We start from the raw sequence: 16,533 nt of genomic DNA, 5'->3' as shown, positions 1-16,533 counted from the left end.
TGGTGGTGCTTGCTCATTCACAACATTTAGGTATCCATTTAGAGACCAAGCCTTGAAATGTGTTTACTCACTAGACTAGTTTCAGTTCACTTGAGTAGAAATCTTGGGTAAGAAAGGGGTTGGAATCCCAGTTGAATTTGATGCGTAAACTGGTGGGGAGTGTGTGCCTTGAGTGTCTTTCTATGTTCCCCCTACTCCAGGAGTGCATATAGGGTTTGAGTTTATGTGGGAAGATTTATTGGGGTTTTCAGCTAGATCTGTTTGGGAGTAAGAGTGGAATCCGAATCTCATTTACCTGGAAGTAAAATCACCAGTCTAGATTATGCATTTTAGAACAGTCATAGAATTGGTAGCTTATTGCCAGACTAATGTTTCTGAACCCTTGTTAGTTCCATCCATAGTGTGCCACTAACGTGCTTTCAGGGAATCTAAAATGTGCAGTGGTAACCTTTAAGGCTTTCAGAAAGTTTCAGAAGTTAGTCTTGTAGAAACGTCACTAAGGTTAAGGTATTACATATCATCTGCCTCATTAAAATACAGCTAAGCCAGTGTAATGACTTGGACTTGCATCTGTACTTAGAATCATAGAGTTGGAAGAGACCACAAGGGCCATCGAGTCCAACCCCCTGCCAAGCAGGAATCTTGGGGACTGCTGGTCTAAATGGCTCTTGCCATGTTAAGATTTTTACCATCCCTAAAATGCCAAGATTTTAGTGTTTGGCTAGAAGAAACTAGTGCACTGCTCTATACAGATAACACTGTTAACCAATATGGAAAGATTGTAACTTGCACAGATGACTCTAATTCTAGGAGGAATAGTGTAAAAGCAAACCATGTGCAGAATGAATGCCTCCATGCTTTCAAATCCACACTCCTAGAGTCATGACTTAGTTGTAACTTTGGCTAGAAGTCCCTCCGGCAAGGTTCACTAAGACAATATGCCATGACTAAAGAGTCCAGCATATGTCCCCGTAGTAACTAAAATTTTAAAAAAGCAGTTAATCAAAAATAATGTTTTACAGTCTTACATTGGTTCTTGAATGTACTCTTACATTTTGGCTCCCAAACGCTGAAAACCTGTTAGTGTTACGGTCAATCTGAAGCTGCGCCTTGGTTTTCAAATGTTTTGGAAGTCTAACAGACTTCAGGAATGGATTACGTTCGAGAACCAAAGTATGACTAGTTCATGGTTCCTTGGGCCAAACATAATTACTGCTTGCAGGAATACTGTATTGGGTAATATTAAATTTGTATACCACCCTTCACTCAAAAATCACAGGGCAGTTCACTCACAGCATAAAAATAGAAAATGAAAACGGGCCATGGAAAAGACCATGTGCTTTTTGCTTGCATTAAAACATCCTATGTTAATGTAGAGAGCGCTCTTCTGCATTAGGTCTACACCAGCGCCTCTGGTTAGACTTGTAAGCATATCAAGTTCACTTTCAATTGTTACGCATACTGTTACCTGTATAATTGTTTTGTGCAAGCCTTATTAGCAATGGCACAGGGTTCTGTAAACCCCACTTTAGGCAGTAAATTAGCACTAGATACCCATTCATCCAGTTGGAAAGCCCATCAGAACAAATATCTTTCTGGTTCTGCATTTTCATTCAGGAGCAAAGTACCACAACATCTTACTACATCACCATTACAGTAGCAAGGGATATAAAATGGTCGCTTGGATTTATCATTTCTACTAAACTTTATTCTTTTTTAAAAGTTCACTTAATATGAAACTCAACCTATACAAGTAATTACCCAGATCACTTGTTGAACTGCTAAAACAGGATACGTTTACAAACTCCTAAAGCATAATGGGCTATCTTTGGAAGCTAGGCCTAGATGACAATCTGTACAAATAATTTTGCTGCAGGGATTCTCAAAAGCAACAGAGGCAAACTACCTTTTACAAAAAAAAAAACCCCTGAAGAGTAGGCCTCTACAGCACAAAGAATGGTTAACAGTAAAAACCTCGCACAATATTTCTACTCGCCCACCTAGCTCTTAAATTTATTTTGATTAATTCTATACAATATTGCAAAGAGCACTTGCAATGCTAAACAGAAATACAGGTGCCTAATGTAATTAAGGATGCTTTTATTATTGTACAAGCAGCATACAAAACTGGTAAGCGGTCAAAGTATGGAAAACAGTAGCCACCACTATTATCAAACAGACCGCACAGAATTGCTTGCTATTATAATTACCGTATATACAACTGGGTAAAGGCTTTGTAAAAGGACAAGGTTTTTTTTTTTTACATGATTTCAAGGCAGAAAACTTGCACAACTTTTTCTCTGGAGTAGAAAGAGGGTAATGAGTACAGTGGTACCTTGGGTTAAGTACTTAATTTGTTCCGGAGGTCCGTTCTTAACCTGAAACTGTTCTTAACCTGAAGCACCACTTTAGCTAATGGGGCCTCCCGCTGCCACCAGAGCACAATTTCTGTTCTCATCCTGAAGCAAAGTTCTTAACCCAAGGTAATACTTCTGGGTTGGCGGAGTCTGTAACCTGAAGCGTATGTAACCCGAGGTACCACTGTACTTTCCTAGAACGATTCCCTTCTTTAGCTTAATTTAATGCAAACAGTATTCTAATGAAAGGGCATGATGCAAGTGATAAATTTTATTGAGGAAAAAGATGCTTGTATGCAACTTTAGATTAGTTGTAACATTATTGAGCAACCTTGCAAACTCAAATTGCTTCCAGCTCAAGACTAGTTTAAGACATTCTGAAGAAGTGTTACAAGCATCACGGTTATCTTGTGCTGCTCTAGAATCCTGGGTTAAACATCAAGTGTCATCTACTGCCCCTTCCCCAAGGAAAGTAAATCAGATTGCATATGCTTTACCCTTGATTTGAAAGTGAGAATAAATGAAAAATACGATTTGGAGCTTCAGGGCAGTCAACTGAACTGTTTCCTAATGCTCGGCAAATGAGCTATGGCTCGTATTGTGCTTAGAAATGTTCACAACCAAGTGCTGTTTCAAGAACGGCTTTCTTCACTTTTCTTTTTCTCTGGATCAAATTGGGTGCTTTCATACAAAATTTTCTTTCTCATCCCTTCTTGAACCATTCGTTGCTGAATCCTTAGTTTTGCATTATTGTATCTACAGTAGACCCTCAATAAAGAAAAAAACAACAAAATAATGAATGATCCCCATCCTATTTTAGAGAATAAGAACTCCCAGTATTTATTCAGATGGTATAGTATTGAACCAGCCTGTACTTTGAAGAAGATAGAAATGCTTTACACAACTTTTTCTTAAGTAACTGTATTCTGCAAACAAAAACATGGAATAGATGTGCACATAGGGAAAAGTTAAAGAAAGCTTTGTACAAAGGGAACAGACCTCTGCCTGCACAATAGGACTTCACCTTCCTCACACCCTCTCAATCCACTATATGCACCTTTATTATGCACCTTAAGACAACAGGTGAACACATTCCTCTTCAACCAGGCCTTTGGCTGATGAACATCTTACACCCTTTAAAAAAAAAGTGCTTGTGGGAGGGAGATTTATTGGTGGTTGGTCTTTTTGCTCATTATTATTTTGGGTTTTTTAAAAACTTTATGTTGTGAACCACCCTGTGATCTGTGGATGAAGGGCAGTATACAAATTTCATAAAATAACAATGCCCACAAAATCTGCTTGGGAGACAAGGCACTTGGGGGAGATATGTAGAGTCTGCAGAAAGTAGATGAAGGCAATGTTCCATTGCAGAAACAAGTCCACTCATGCAACATTGGAGTCTGCCATCTCTCAGTTGCATCAGTGAAGATATTGGATGTGAATTTGGATTGTTATACTGTACCACCATATTATTTAAAGACCCCTCCCAAGCAACGGACAGCTGGAGTAGGGTGCAGAAGGTATAAATATGTCATATATTTCCAGGAATAGCCTGGTACACTAGTGTGATTACATGTGCTGAGTTGTAGGCAGGGGTGCCAACTAGAGTAAAATATTGGGTGGGCTCAGGTAAGCCCCATGCTGCATAATTATTCATAAGGCATGGCACACACCATTTGAATGGCAATGCTCATCAACTTTGGGGGACCTGGTTCCCTCAAATATTTTAGGGGGTGCGCAAAGGTTTCTAGGAGCTGGCTCCTAGGGCTGTAGGAAGAATCCACTCAAAGCCTATCCACTCACATCTTCAACACAAGTCTGAGAATTTCAGAAACGTACATACCAACATCCTAATGTTGTCAGGATAAAACCTCCCACTCCAAAGTCACAGGATCGTCTCACTCTGCCTAGGCAGAAAAGAAGTTTGTTCATTTTTAAGTTATGTAGACAACATAACAACTGGACAAGAAGAAAAGGAACTAACAGAAAAACAACGTAGGAAATGTATTTTAGAAGTATTTAGCCAACTATTTCTGAAGATATAGTTGGCTTTGCATAATCTTTATGATAACATTTGCACAAACAAATGAGACAACAAGTTAAACAGAATGAGCTACACAAAATTTGCAGTAATTTGACATGTACTAACCTCATAAAATTTGACAAAAGGTCAATAAAGGAGGAAATGCAGCCTGTCGAACAAGACAAAGACTAGATTCTAGAACTACTGGCTGCCAAAGGAAGGAACCCTCTTATAAATTGGTATTGTTATAATGAGGCTATTACTGTTTACCTTTACCTTTAATTGAAACTAATAAAAACTATTATTAAAAAAAGAGAAAGGAACCCTCTTAATTATTCTCAGCTTCTGAGGTATGCTTATGAATACCCCAAGAACTTTAAAGAACAATTGGTATGCAATGTTTTGGAGACTGATTGTGCTGTATGTACACCTTTTCTGGGAAGGGTTTTAGAGAGGATGCAAGCAACACTTTATGTCAGCTGTTGCGCTGTATTAATTGCTGCATGGAGCAAAGTATTACCAGAAGAGAGAATGGAAACAAAGAGAGAATGGAAACAAAGAAAATATTACATATAAAAAGAAATATCTGCAGATTTACTTTTACTTACTGGTTGCCAAAAAGTGTCCAAGACCCAAAGTTAGACCACCCAATGAGCCATAGAGCACTGATTCTCGAGCACAAGGGACATTTCTGACGTCAAGTATTCCCAGTAGCTTAAAAGACTTGAAAGAAATGAAATATATCACATTAAACAATGCATTGGTTATGTACAGAACCTTCTGAAGTGCTGCATTTAGTACAGTAGATGATTCCTGTCCCTTTAATAGTGATGTAGAGCAAAAAGAAAAAAACATGTAGTTTTCCCACTGGACCAAAAGGACAAGAAAAGGACACAACCATTTAAACTAATTTATCTTACTACATTATTCTCCAGTAGCTTTTTAAAGGGGTGGGGTGAAGTTGTTGAAAAGTTATTCTGTTATTCTCATTGTCATTCTCATACCAATGGACAAAGCATGCATCAAATCACCTTGATCTTTTGCAGCTACCATCCACCTGAAGGAAAAATCATTCCCAATGTGGTATATAAAAGGCTATGCTTGATTTTTGTATATTTTTTACATTGATATCCCACCTCTCTCTCTTCATGGTGGCCTCATATACCTTCAGACCATACCTTGGGATACTTGAGTTTGGATAGTGCAGCATGACCATATTGATCCTGCTGAATTTCTCAGGATTTGACACACTGATCAGTGACACTGAGCCATCCTTCTGGGTTGGAAGGCTCCACATTGCAGTGGTTCCTATCTTTCCTGGAGTTTTGACAGGAGTGAGCGCATGCTGATTCTATTGAATTCTCAGCACCATATGATGCAGTGGAAGAAAATCCTATACAAATTTCCACTTTGCATCACCATTCTTTTAAAAATACAAGAGTGCTCTAAATTTGGCATTTTTATTTTACCTGCATTTAGTAAGGGATACGTAACCGGAGGCGAACATAAGTAGAGGTACCACTGCATTTGGGGGGGGAGGTCGGGGGAAGAAGTTAATGCTGCAATCCTACAACCAGTTGAAGGCCCGCTGGGTGGGGGGGCGGCAATAGGAAACTGTGAGCGCTGTTCTACAGCTGGAGAGAAGTTTCCAGGTGAAACAACATTAAGCTGTTGAGGCCCCTTGGAAACCGGAAAGTGCAAATGTCTCACAAGCAGTGCAGGTCTAAACAAGGCATTATGGGGATGTATTGGGAGAGTCGTGGATCTGAAGCTTCCATAAAGACTGCTTTGCCCACCTCCACCCAACATGCTCACAAAATTGGTCTGAACCGGAACAATGGGAGGAAAAATTCTTTTCCCCACCTTCCTCTACTCTGGCTGCAGCAAGCTGGCAGGTCTATAGATGCATCTGCTCTAAAGGAAAACATTTTCTTCCAATAGCAAAGGTTCCATTTATAGCACAATCCTATACACGTCTACACAGAAGTAAACCCACTGAGCGCAATGAGGCTTCCTTCCATGTAAGTGTGCATTGGATTGCAGCTATAAAAGCCTCCACTTGTCTGCCCAAACATTCAGGGTCAGGGCATAAAACAATGGATCAAAATTTCTTTGGAGCTACGGTTGTCATGTCTTCAGTATAGCCCTCTGTTTTCCTCGAAGGCAGGATTAAAAACCATTTTAAATTATTAGTATTTTTAAAAAAGAAAAGAAATGCCAGCGATTGTGACAAAGGAACCTGAGTAAACAAAACGAGTATTATGGTCCACTTATGGCCGTGCGACGCGTTATGTGGACTCAGAAATATATCGGGCATTAAGTGGTTTGAAGCGAGCCTCGGTTTCCTAGGGAAGGTGCGGTCTACCAGGGCGATAAGGCGCGACGGTTGAATAGAGCTTCCACGCTCAGAGGCAGTGTACCTGCTGGAAGGGGAGGGCCAACAGAAAAAAGGCTACCCGGCTACCGGGAGTCCGCTGCTGGGGAGGCAACACTTGGCTCCACGAGCCCTGCTAGCCTCGTCACGTCGAGGCGGTTTGCGCGCGGCTCTGACGGCACAGAAGCCGCAGCCCCTTCCTCCGTCCACACAGCCAACGAACACCAGGGAGGCCCTAAGCAGCCACCGCGGAGCTCGCCGACGGCGCCTTGCCTCCGCTCCCAGCTCATTTACCTTCTCCGCGTCCCCGACCTCTTCCTCGCCCGCCATAACAACCCCGCTTGCCAGGCTTCTCCCGGCCGACCAACCGCCGCAGCTAAACCACAGAGCCCTAAAGCCTGAGTTGCGCAGAGAGGCCTCTCGCGCAGACGAAGGCGGCCGCTCTACCCATCCGTCTCTGCCGTCCACCCGGGTTTTTTCCTCCCTCCCCCTCCTTTCCCCTGTATGGCCCCTCCTCTAACTCTATGGTGCTCGGAGAGAAAGAGGGCCGGCGCCATTTTAGGTCTGGAGAGGAGATTTCGAGTAAGGAATCCTTTGTTCAGTGAGATGGGTCACGGAGCAGCGCGCGCGCCTGCGCGGGAGCGCGCCGCTTCCCTCCGCTCTCACCCTCCCCCACCTCCCAACCAGCAGCCTCGCGCGCGCGCTCCCGCGTCCTGCTCCCGCCACGAACGTCGTCGCGTCAGGGTGTTTGATGGCGCCTAATGGCGGGCGGGGCGAGGAGCGCCTCAGGATAAACCAGCAGCAGTTAAAGACTAACGAGGGCGGTTGGCGGCCCAGCCACGTTCCTGGCGGCCAGGCTGCCGCAAGTGTTTCGTAATAAGGCTGGCAAGAAAATTGCGGGACGTTCTCGCAAGTAAGCCGCGACGGCTTGCTGCTGCTTCTGGAAGAAATCTTCATGTTATCTGGACTTTTATTCTCGTCTGCGGAAAGGCGGGCATGTGAATTCGAAGAGTTCCGAAACGAAAGCGCGAAACATGGGCGTGGTGTGGTGACTCGAGGGGTGGACTAGGACGACCCAGCTGCAAAGGCCCGTAGGGATTTCTCTCAGCCTCCCCTCCCTCGCAGTTGTAAATGACAACCCCCGAAGAGCCCAAGTTTGGATGACTCCCTAAAGCAAACCATGGCTTAGCAGCAGCAGAAACACCAAGGGCAGAGCAAAGCGCCCCTGATCTCCTCCTATAGCACAGTAACACTTAGTATGACATACGTCCAGGCCCAGGGCCGGATTTAGGTTTGATGAGGCCCTAAGCTACCGAAGGTAATGGGACCCTTTATATGTCCAGCTGTCAACAGCAAATTGCCGCTGTTTTTTGTGTTGAATATATGCTATATGGTAATTTATGGACCTGTTGTCGTTTAGTCGTGTCCGACTCTTCGTGACCCCATGGGTCAGAGCACGCCAGGCACTTCTGTCTTCCACTGCCTCCCGCACTTTGGTCAAACTCATGCTGGTAGCTTTGAGAACACTGTCCAACCATCTCGTCCTCTGTCGTCCCCTTCTCCTTGTGCCCTCCATCTTTCCCAACATCAGGGTCTTTTCCAGGGAGTTTTCTCTTCTCATGAGATGGCTAAAGTATGGGAGCCTCAGCTTCACGATCTGTCCTTCCAGTGAGCACTCAGGGCTAATTTCCTTAAGAATGGATGCGTCTGATCTTCTTGCAGTCCATGGGACTCTCAAGAGTCTCCTCCAGCACCATAATTCAAAGGCATAAGTTCTTTGGCGATCAGCCTTCTTTATGGTCCAGCTCTCACTTCCATACATCACTACTGGGAAAACCATAGCTTTAAGTATTCGGACCTTTGTTGGCAAGGTGATAGACCTAATAGGTACCTAAAGCCATTTGCACATAACAAAATATGTATTTTATCAAAGTTTTTTCCCCTTTAATTTTTTGGGGGGCCTCCAAGAGAGTGGGGCCCTAAGCTATAGCTTGTTTAGCTTATATAAATCCGTCACTGTCCTGGCCTCTGTAAAACACATCAGTTACCCACATCTCCCTCCAGACATAAGTGAAAAACACACAAAACCCTTGTGAGACCACAACTACAGAGAAACACAGCAGGCGGTGGTTGTTGTTTTTTTACTAGCAAGGCAACAAAATTTACTTCACTGCAGGAGGTTGGACTGGATGACTTGAGGATCCCTTCCAACTCTACCATGTTGTAATTCTATGGAGTACGAGGTAAAAAAAGCCAAGAGGATATAAGCTGAGTAGCGTTATCTATTGGCTGGAGAGAAGCTACCCTTCTACTTAGTAAGGCTCCTAGGGCTGAAGGCAGATGGAAAAAGCCGTTGCCTGTTGGCCAGCACAAAGCATCTTTCCGTGCACTTAGGAGTGCTGCAAAGGGATATATTTGATTCTTGCTGTGTTTCATATTAAAAAACTGCATAGGTTAGTGACTGATGAAAAGGAATCTACAGTGTCAAAATCCAATATGCACAAAAATTATCCCAATAGTTAAAATAGTTTTAATTCTTTTTATTTGCATATGGAAATAGTTCTGCTTAAGAATTATGATGGATTCCCCCCCCAGGCTTACATTCCCCCCCCCTACCTTTTGCCACAGGAAACAGATCCTAAGGCTCATTTCAGTAATCAAAATAAATAAATCCTAAGGCTTATTTCAGTAATCAAAATACAAGTTATGTTATGATAACTGAAATAGTGCTTACCATATTCTTTATCTCACATAAATAGCTAGTAGGTTATATGCCAGTGGCAGTAATAATTTCATTAGTTCTGTATTATTACTTTCACTGATGTGTTACTTGTGGTTTATGAGAAAAAGAACTGCAAGCACTGAAAAGTGATACTGAAATTTTATTTTATTTGCTTTTGTCTGTAGTTATTCTGTTGCTATTCTGTGGCATAGTATGAAATAGAAGGAAACAGGGTGATGGTAAAGCAGTATTGGAGCTGTACCGAGGACTAGGTAAATAATCCTTTATTTTATATCATGCAGTTATAGATTGCTCAACTGAAAAATACATGGAGCTTTACATAATTTTAATATAAACATAATTATTTATGCTTGGATTATGGATTGGTATACTATGGGTTAGGCCAGTGCTGTTTTTCTTAAAAAATGTTTGGGTGTACTCTCATTTTTACTCAAGAAATTCACCATTTTATAGTTCAAATTGGGAAAAATAAATACAGTAAATGGACAAAAGTGCACAACATTCACAAAATGTTTAGGGGTATGCGTCCCCCTGCATACCCGCAGAAAAAAAGCACTGGGTTAGACACAGAAGTGTAACAAAAAAATAAATACATTTTTCCTTTCATTTAAAAATATATTGATGACTTTTTCTTAGCAGAAATATAAGATATATTAAACTGACTATTAGGCCTTTTACAAGAAAATGTAAAGAGGTTATTTTATTGTATCATACTTCCTATTTTGAATAATTTGGAAAAGCAAGGTAAATTTATTTACATGAGCATGACTGACAGCTGACAGAAAATCAATGGAATGAGGAGAGAAGTTTACAGTGACTTCCTCACTTGCTGGTGCAGCACTGCCCAGAGATTTAGGGGGAAAGTGCGTATTTACAGGGGACTGCCAAAGTTATTTGACTGAAAAGATTTCTGACATTCGTAAGATACAGATTTCAAGTACATACTGTATCTGCGATGAATGAAAAGTTAGTTCCATATGCCATCTGGTGGTTGTCTGTGAAGATGCTGTAGCTTTTTAAAAAATGTAGATCGTCTCTTCATTTTACTCAGGGCGCATCCTGATGACATAATTTTAGAGGAGAGCCTGCTGTGGACCCACATTCATCTACTTTGGGTGGAAGTATAGTCTTTTTATCTACATTGAACTGAGAGGAAGCTTGTTTTTCCTGTTTGCAGCCATAATACTGCTTAGTTATGCTTTGACACCTGCAATGTTTCAAATCTCTGTTTGGTTTTTTAAAAAATAATTTCAAAGTTCCAAACAATTATGTAATCATGGTTTGCATCAATGGTTGGATAATATTTGGACACATAATAACTTAAAGTTTAAAAAGGTTAAAATGTGCATTTGTTGTTGTTGTTATAGTTGTACCCTGACCATCTGACTGGGTTGCCCACCATTCTGGGTGGCAAGCATACACGTTGTCAGTGGTGGCTGGTGCCCACTGGGACAGGTGGGGTGGATGTCAGAGAGGCCAACAGGAGGTGGAAAGAGCCAATGACAGGCAGTGTCAACTAATGCTCGTAAAGCTGCCCTTCCTCAGGGCAACACTGAGTCTAAATAGGTTTACATGTGGTAGGAATGTATTAACTATAATGGAAGCTGGCGAATGACGAACTATGAAACTGTAAATGTAACAGGAGGCTGAGTGACTGCTCCTGCAGTCTCTGAACTATCTCCCTCTTCTGACGTGATCAGTGCCATCCAAGCTGACAGCTTCTCAGGAAGGCAGGAATATGTGAATGGCTCCCCCCAAGTGATTGTGCTACTCAAACCAGCAGCACTGGTCACACTTCAGGCAGCATAGATGCTGGATGCAGAGCTTTCCCCCCACAAACAGCCTTTTGTGTTGGTGGCAAAGCTGACGTCTATGCAAATACCTGTTACGCGATCAGTCTTGATAGTATTTTCAAAGGACATGCTTCCTGTTACTTTGCTGAACTAAATAAGCTCCCAAGCTTTTGTGCACTAATCACGTGTTTCATAGCATTTCTCTTAAATTTATTTTAAAGCCAGCCCAGATCACCATCACTTTCCCAGTAAATAGGTCCTGTACATTAATAACATTGAAAAGCTGGACAAAGTTTGTTCTTTTCAATTAGTTTTTTATTTTTTTAGGCATAGAAGTGGGGGGGGGGGGAGAAGAGTAAGGAAAATTCATATAACCTATGTTGTGTCACAGGAAACATCAAATAAATCTAGTGGAATCAGTTCCTGATCTTCATCTATTTCTTCTTTATGTTGGGTTCCCCAGGTGCTTAGCCTCTTAAACAGTCTCCGCAAAGCAGCAAATTTCCCTTTGCTCCAATCTTTCTTGTCTTTTTTATTTTCAAGCCTGTTTTTCAATTCCTTGTACTGCTTAAGTTGTTGGTTTTTTCTAAAAAATAGCTTAAAGTACCTGTAGTTATCACTGCTGATGTACCCTTTAGTCCCTGCTTTTGCTTTTTGCATTTTTGGGTTGATGTTTAGCAAAGCCATGAACCTGTCATTCAGTTTCTTGACATTTTCTCTTAGCTGTGGTAGTTTTTCTGACAGTTCTAGCACACTCATATTAATAAATTCCATTATTCTTCAGAAGGCCTTTCTGCTTGAAGTTGGTGTTTTCCTTTCAAAGTCTACGGACAGGAAAATCTTATTAATTGTAGATTAAGTCAAAACCTTAATCATTAGGCATCTATTAATTTTTTTTACTAACCTCATAACACTGTTTTGTCTTTTAAACTGATAGATTTCCATGGATCAGGACAATATATATCTGGCAGTGAAATGCAACTTTTTATCCAAGAATTATTAGTATTCTGTTTCTATGAAAGCTGATGACATCACTATTGCTTTAGTGACTTCACAGTAAATGAAAGGCCAGCTCAAAGATGCTAATATGTGCTGTGCATGTACCTTCTGCTTCAGGAGACAAGTAACTGTTCCATCTGGTTCAAAAGTTGGTAGTTCCATTCTGTGGTGAGATCAGAAGATAGGATGACAAAAGGCAACTGGAATGTGCAAGGCCTTGTGCACTTGGGAGGCAAGGACCCTCGCCCATTTCAGATGATCTGGCTTCATCTGCCACTCCCCCCCCCTTACATCTTCCTGGCATCTGATGCATCATATAGGTGCCTCTCTGTTTAAAGGCAGGGGTTGATTTGTTTCTATTTCTATTCCCATCCTCCTTTTCTGTGTATGAACTGGAGGATCTTTTTATGCCCTCTATTTTACCATGTGCTACTCTTTTCTAATCATCTTGCACCAGGCGTCCTATTGGGAAGACCCAGTTCTCTGAGTGCATGTTCTGGAAGTTGGGCAATAGGGGCAGTACAGGATTCCTTTTGGTGTACCGACCTCCCCACTGCACCAAGGATTCCCTGCCCGAGCTGCTTCAGGTCGTGGCGGATGTTCTCCTGGAGACACCTAGTTTGGTTGTCCTAGGGGATTTTAATATCCATGCCGACACGACCTTACAAGGGGCCGCTCGGGACTTCGTGGAAAGCATGGCCTCTATGGGGCTGTCCCTGAATAAGTTTGGCCCAACCCATAGCCGCGGACATGCCTTGGACCTGGTGTTTACCTCTACGGATGTTGGTGATCTGACACTAACTAAAAGTGAAACAAAAGAAGTGCCATGGTCAGATCACTTCCTGGTGCAACTGGACTTCTCTGCGACCCTTCCCCTCTGCAGGGAGGTGGGACCGCCCCCGCCACTTGATGGATCCAAATGGTTTCCAGAGAGTGGTAGGGGATGCTTTATCCCATGTTGATGGCCTTTCAGCTGATTCCCTGGCGGCCCGCTGGAATGTGGAGTTAACCAGGGCTATTGACTGTTTGGCCCTGAAGCGCCCTCTCCAATTGCATGGAGCCCGGACAGCCCCGTGGTTTTCCACGGATCTGAGGGCAATGAAACAATCGTTGAGATGGCTAGAGCGCCGGTGGCGGATGACCCATTCTGAAGCTGACCGGACCCAGGTTAGAGCTCAATGTCGAGCCTACCAAGTGGCAGTAGCGATGGCGAAGAAGACTTTCTTCACCGCCTCTATTGCATCTGCAGAAAACAGCAGCAGGAGACTTTTTCAGGTGGTCCGCAATTTAGCGGAACCACCTGCTACATCGGGGCCCAGTACGGGCCACATGATCTCCTGCAATGATTTTGCAAAGTTTTTTGCAGATAAAGTCGCTCAGATTCAGGAAGAGGTAGACGCCACCGTGGGAGCAGGGCCGGGGCGGGAGAGTGCTAGAGTCCTGTCTAGTCAAATTGCGTGGGATCAATTCCAATCTGTTACCTCCGAGGATGTGGATAGGCTGCTTGGACGAGTGAAACCAACCACCCGTCTCCTGGATCCTTGCCCATCCTGGCTTATAAAAGCTAGCCGGGAAGGGCTGGGCGATGGGCTTCGTGGGGTGGTGAATGCTTCCCTCCGTGAGGGAGCCTTCCCAGACCCGCTGAAAGAGGCGGTTATTAAACCGCTTCTTAAAAAACCATCTTTAGATGCGGCCACGATGGCCAACTATCGCCCAGCCTCAAATCTTCCATTCTTGGGCAAGGTGATTGAGCGAGTGGTTGCTGAACAACTCCAGGCACGCTTGGAAGAAGCGGACCATTTGGATCCCTTCCAGTCAGGATTCAGGCCTCATCACGGGACTGAAACTGCCTTGGTCGCACTGGTTGATGATCTCCGGCGGGCTAGGGACAAAGGTGAGAGCTGTTTCCTAGTTCTGCTGGATCTCTCAGCGGCGTTTGATACCATCGACCATAACATCCTTCTGGACCGTCTTGAGGGGCTGGGAGCTGGGGGCACTGTCATACAGCGGTTCCGCTCCTTCCTCCTGGGCCGTGTTCAGAAAGTGGTGGTGGGAGATGAGTGTTCAGACCCCTGGGCTCTCACTTGTGGGGTGCCTCAGGGTTCTGTCCTCTCCCCCATGCTTTTCAACATCTACATGCAGCCGCTGGGAGAGATCATCAGGGGGTTTGGGTTGGGTGTTCATTAGTATGCGGATGATACCCATCTCTACCTCTCTTTCAAATCAGAACCAGTGAAGGCGGTGACGGTCCTGTGTGAGTGTCTGGAGGCGGTTGGAGGATGGATGGTGGCTAACAGATTGAGATTGAATCCTGACAAGACAGAAGTACTGTTTCTGGGGGACAGGAGGCGGACAGGTGTGGAGGATTCCCTGGTCCTGAATGGGGTAACTGTGCCCCTGAAGGACCAGGTGCGCAGCCTGGGAGTCATTTTGGACTCACAGCTGTCCATGGAGGCACAGGTTAAATCCGTGTCCAGGGCAGCTGTGTACCAGCTCCATCTGGTACGCAGGCTGAGACCCTATCTGCCTGCGGACTGCCTCGCAAGAGTGGTGCATGCTCTGGTTATCTCCCGCTTGGACTACTGCAATGCGCTCTACGTGGGGCTACCTTTGAAGGTGACCCGGAAACAACTAATCCAGAACGCAGCAGCCAGACTGGTGACTGGGAGTGGCCGCCGAGACCATATAACATGGGTCTTGAAAGACCTACATTGGCTCCCAGTACGTTTCCGAGCACAATTCAAAATGTTGGTGCTGACCTTTAAAGCCCTAAGCGGCCTCGGTCCAGTATACCTGAATGAGCGTCTCCACCCCCATCGTTCTACCCGGACACTGAGGTCCAGCACCGAGGGCCTTCTGGCGGTTCCCTCACTGCGAGAAGCCAAGTTACAGGGAACCAGGCAGAGGGCCTTCTCGGTAGTGGCGCCCTCCTTGTGGAACACCCTCCCACCAGATGTCAAAGAGAACAACTACCCGACTTTTAGAAGACATCTGAAGGCAGCCCTGTTTAGGGATGCTTTTAATGTTTGATGTATCACAGTATTTTAATATTCTTTTGGAAGCCGCCCAGAGTGGCTGGGGAGGCCCAGCCAGATGGGCGGGGTATAAATAATAAATAATAATAATAATAATAATAATAATAATAATAATTATTTCACTCTCTCCAACTGTCACTTATAACTTTCCCTCCCCCCCCCCCCCCAGTTTCTCTTGCATTCTGCATCCTGTCCTCCAAATTTCTACTCTTGTTCTCATTTTCCTCTTGGTTCCTTCTGACTTGCTTTTTGCTTTTAACCTTTCAGGAAAGGAGCGGGAAAGGTCCATCCTTTTTGCCAGAGACCTGCCACTGTATCTTGGCGCTGTATGTTAGATTAGATTCCTTTTGGTATGTTGTATATGGGTCTGTTGTGTTTCAGTTGGGAGTTGATAGTTGCCCAATACCATCAAGAAAATATCGTGTCTCTCCCTCCATCTCAAAGTACAGTGGTACCTCAGGTTATGTACGCTTCAGGTTACATACGCTTCAGGTTACAGACTCCGCTAACCCAGAAATAGTACCCCGGGTTAAGACCTTTGCTTCAGGATGAGAACAGAAATCAGGCGGTGGCACCGCAGCAGCAGCGGAAGGCCCCATTAGCTAAAGTGGTGCTTCAGGTTAAGAACAGTTTCAGGTTAAGAACGGACCTCCGGAATGAATGAATTAAGTATGTAACCTGAGGTACCACTGTAGAATGCTGAAGAGGCCAGGTGCTTTTGATGAATGTCAGTACTGTACCAGGATGCAATAAATTTTTGGCTTTTCTAGTATTTTCCCACAAAAATATCTTAAAGCGAGTTGTTTGTCCAAGAAATTCTTGTTCTTTCCCTTTTTTCTTTGATATCTAGATAAGAATAAATATTGTGAACCTTCTGATAATTGTTATGTTTCTCTTTTTTTGTACATTAGCCATCCTTGTACCCCACCATCAGTTCCCATTGCTCTGTTGTCTCTTTTGAAATAGTTTAATTTGAAACTCTCCAGTGATCACCCCTTCATCATGGTATGGCACTGGGTACGGATTGTTTTGAAAGACCTTATATAGTTTATATAGTTATGTATTGCTTCTGTTTAATAAAAACCCGTTAAAAACAATATTGTCATGTGGAAAGCCTTTGTTCACTCTTGCATGTTGATACTTTTAACCCAAAATATAAAAATAGATTTAATAATGCAATAGTATAAAGAAGTGGAATTGAAATCTAAT

The 16,533-nt window shown here is 43.5% G+C and overlaps 1 protein-coding gene and 2 long non-coding RNA genes across 16 annotated transcripts in view; 1 reads left to right on the top strand and 2 right to left on the bottom strand.

The window, feature by feature from the left end:
* LOC308472691 overlaps window positions 1-16,533 on the top strand; it is a 156,614-nt gene that overhangs the window by 134,823 nt on the left and 5,258 nt on the right. The window contains exons 1-5 of one of the 14 annotated variants that reach the window (XR_013983622.1): window positions 7,343-8,072; window positions 9,662-9,748; window positions 10,549-10,612; window positions 15,592-15,674; window positions 16,236-16,341. This is a non-coding gene — a long non-coding RNA (uncharacterized lncRNA). The other 13 variants (XR_013983630.1, XR_013983628.1, XR_013983629.1 and 10 more) reach the window with 13 other exon arrangements.
* COX20 (cytochrome c oxidase assembly factor COX20) lies at window positions 2,084-7,232 on the bottom strand. Its single transcript, XM_080997824.1, has 4 exons — window positions 7,049-7,232; window positions 4,989-5,103; window positions 4,201-4,264; window positions 2,084-3,125 (listed from the first exon to the last, which is right to left on the bottom strand). Exons 1-4 carry the CDS (start codon window positions 7,082-7,084, stop codon window positions 2,990-2,992), a joined length of 351 nt encoding a protein of 116 aa, XP_080853950.1. The 5' UTR covers window positions 7,085-7,232; the 3' UTR covers window positions 2,084-2,989.
* Window positions 11,330-13,148, bottom strand: LOC308472698. Its single transcript, XR_013983640.1, has 2 exons — window positions 12,195-13,148; window positions 11,330-12,114 (listed from the first exon to the last, which is right to left on the bottom strand). It is a non-coding gene; the product is annotated as an uncharacterized lncRNA (long non-coding RNA).

This window comes from Podarcis pityusensis, assembly GCF_964106645.2.
Source record: "Podarcis pityusensis genome assembly, chromosome: 3".
NCBI lineage: Eukaryota > Metazoa > Chordata > Lepidosauria > Squamata > Lacertidae > Podarcis > Podarcis pityusensis.
This window is presented reverse-complemented; position numbering and strand designations above follow the sequence as displayed.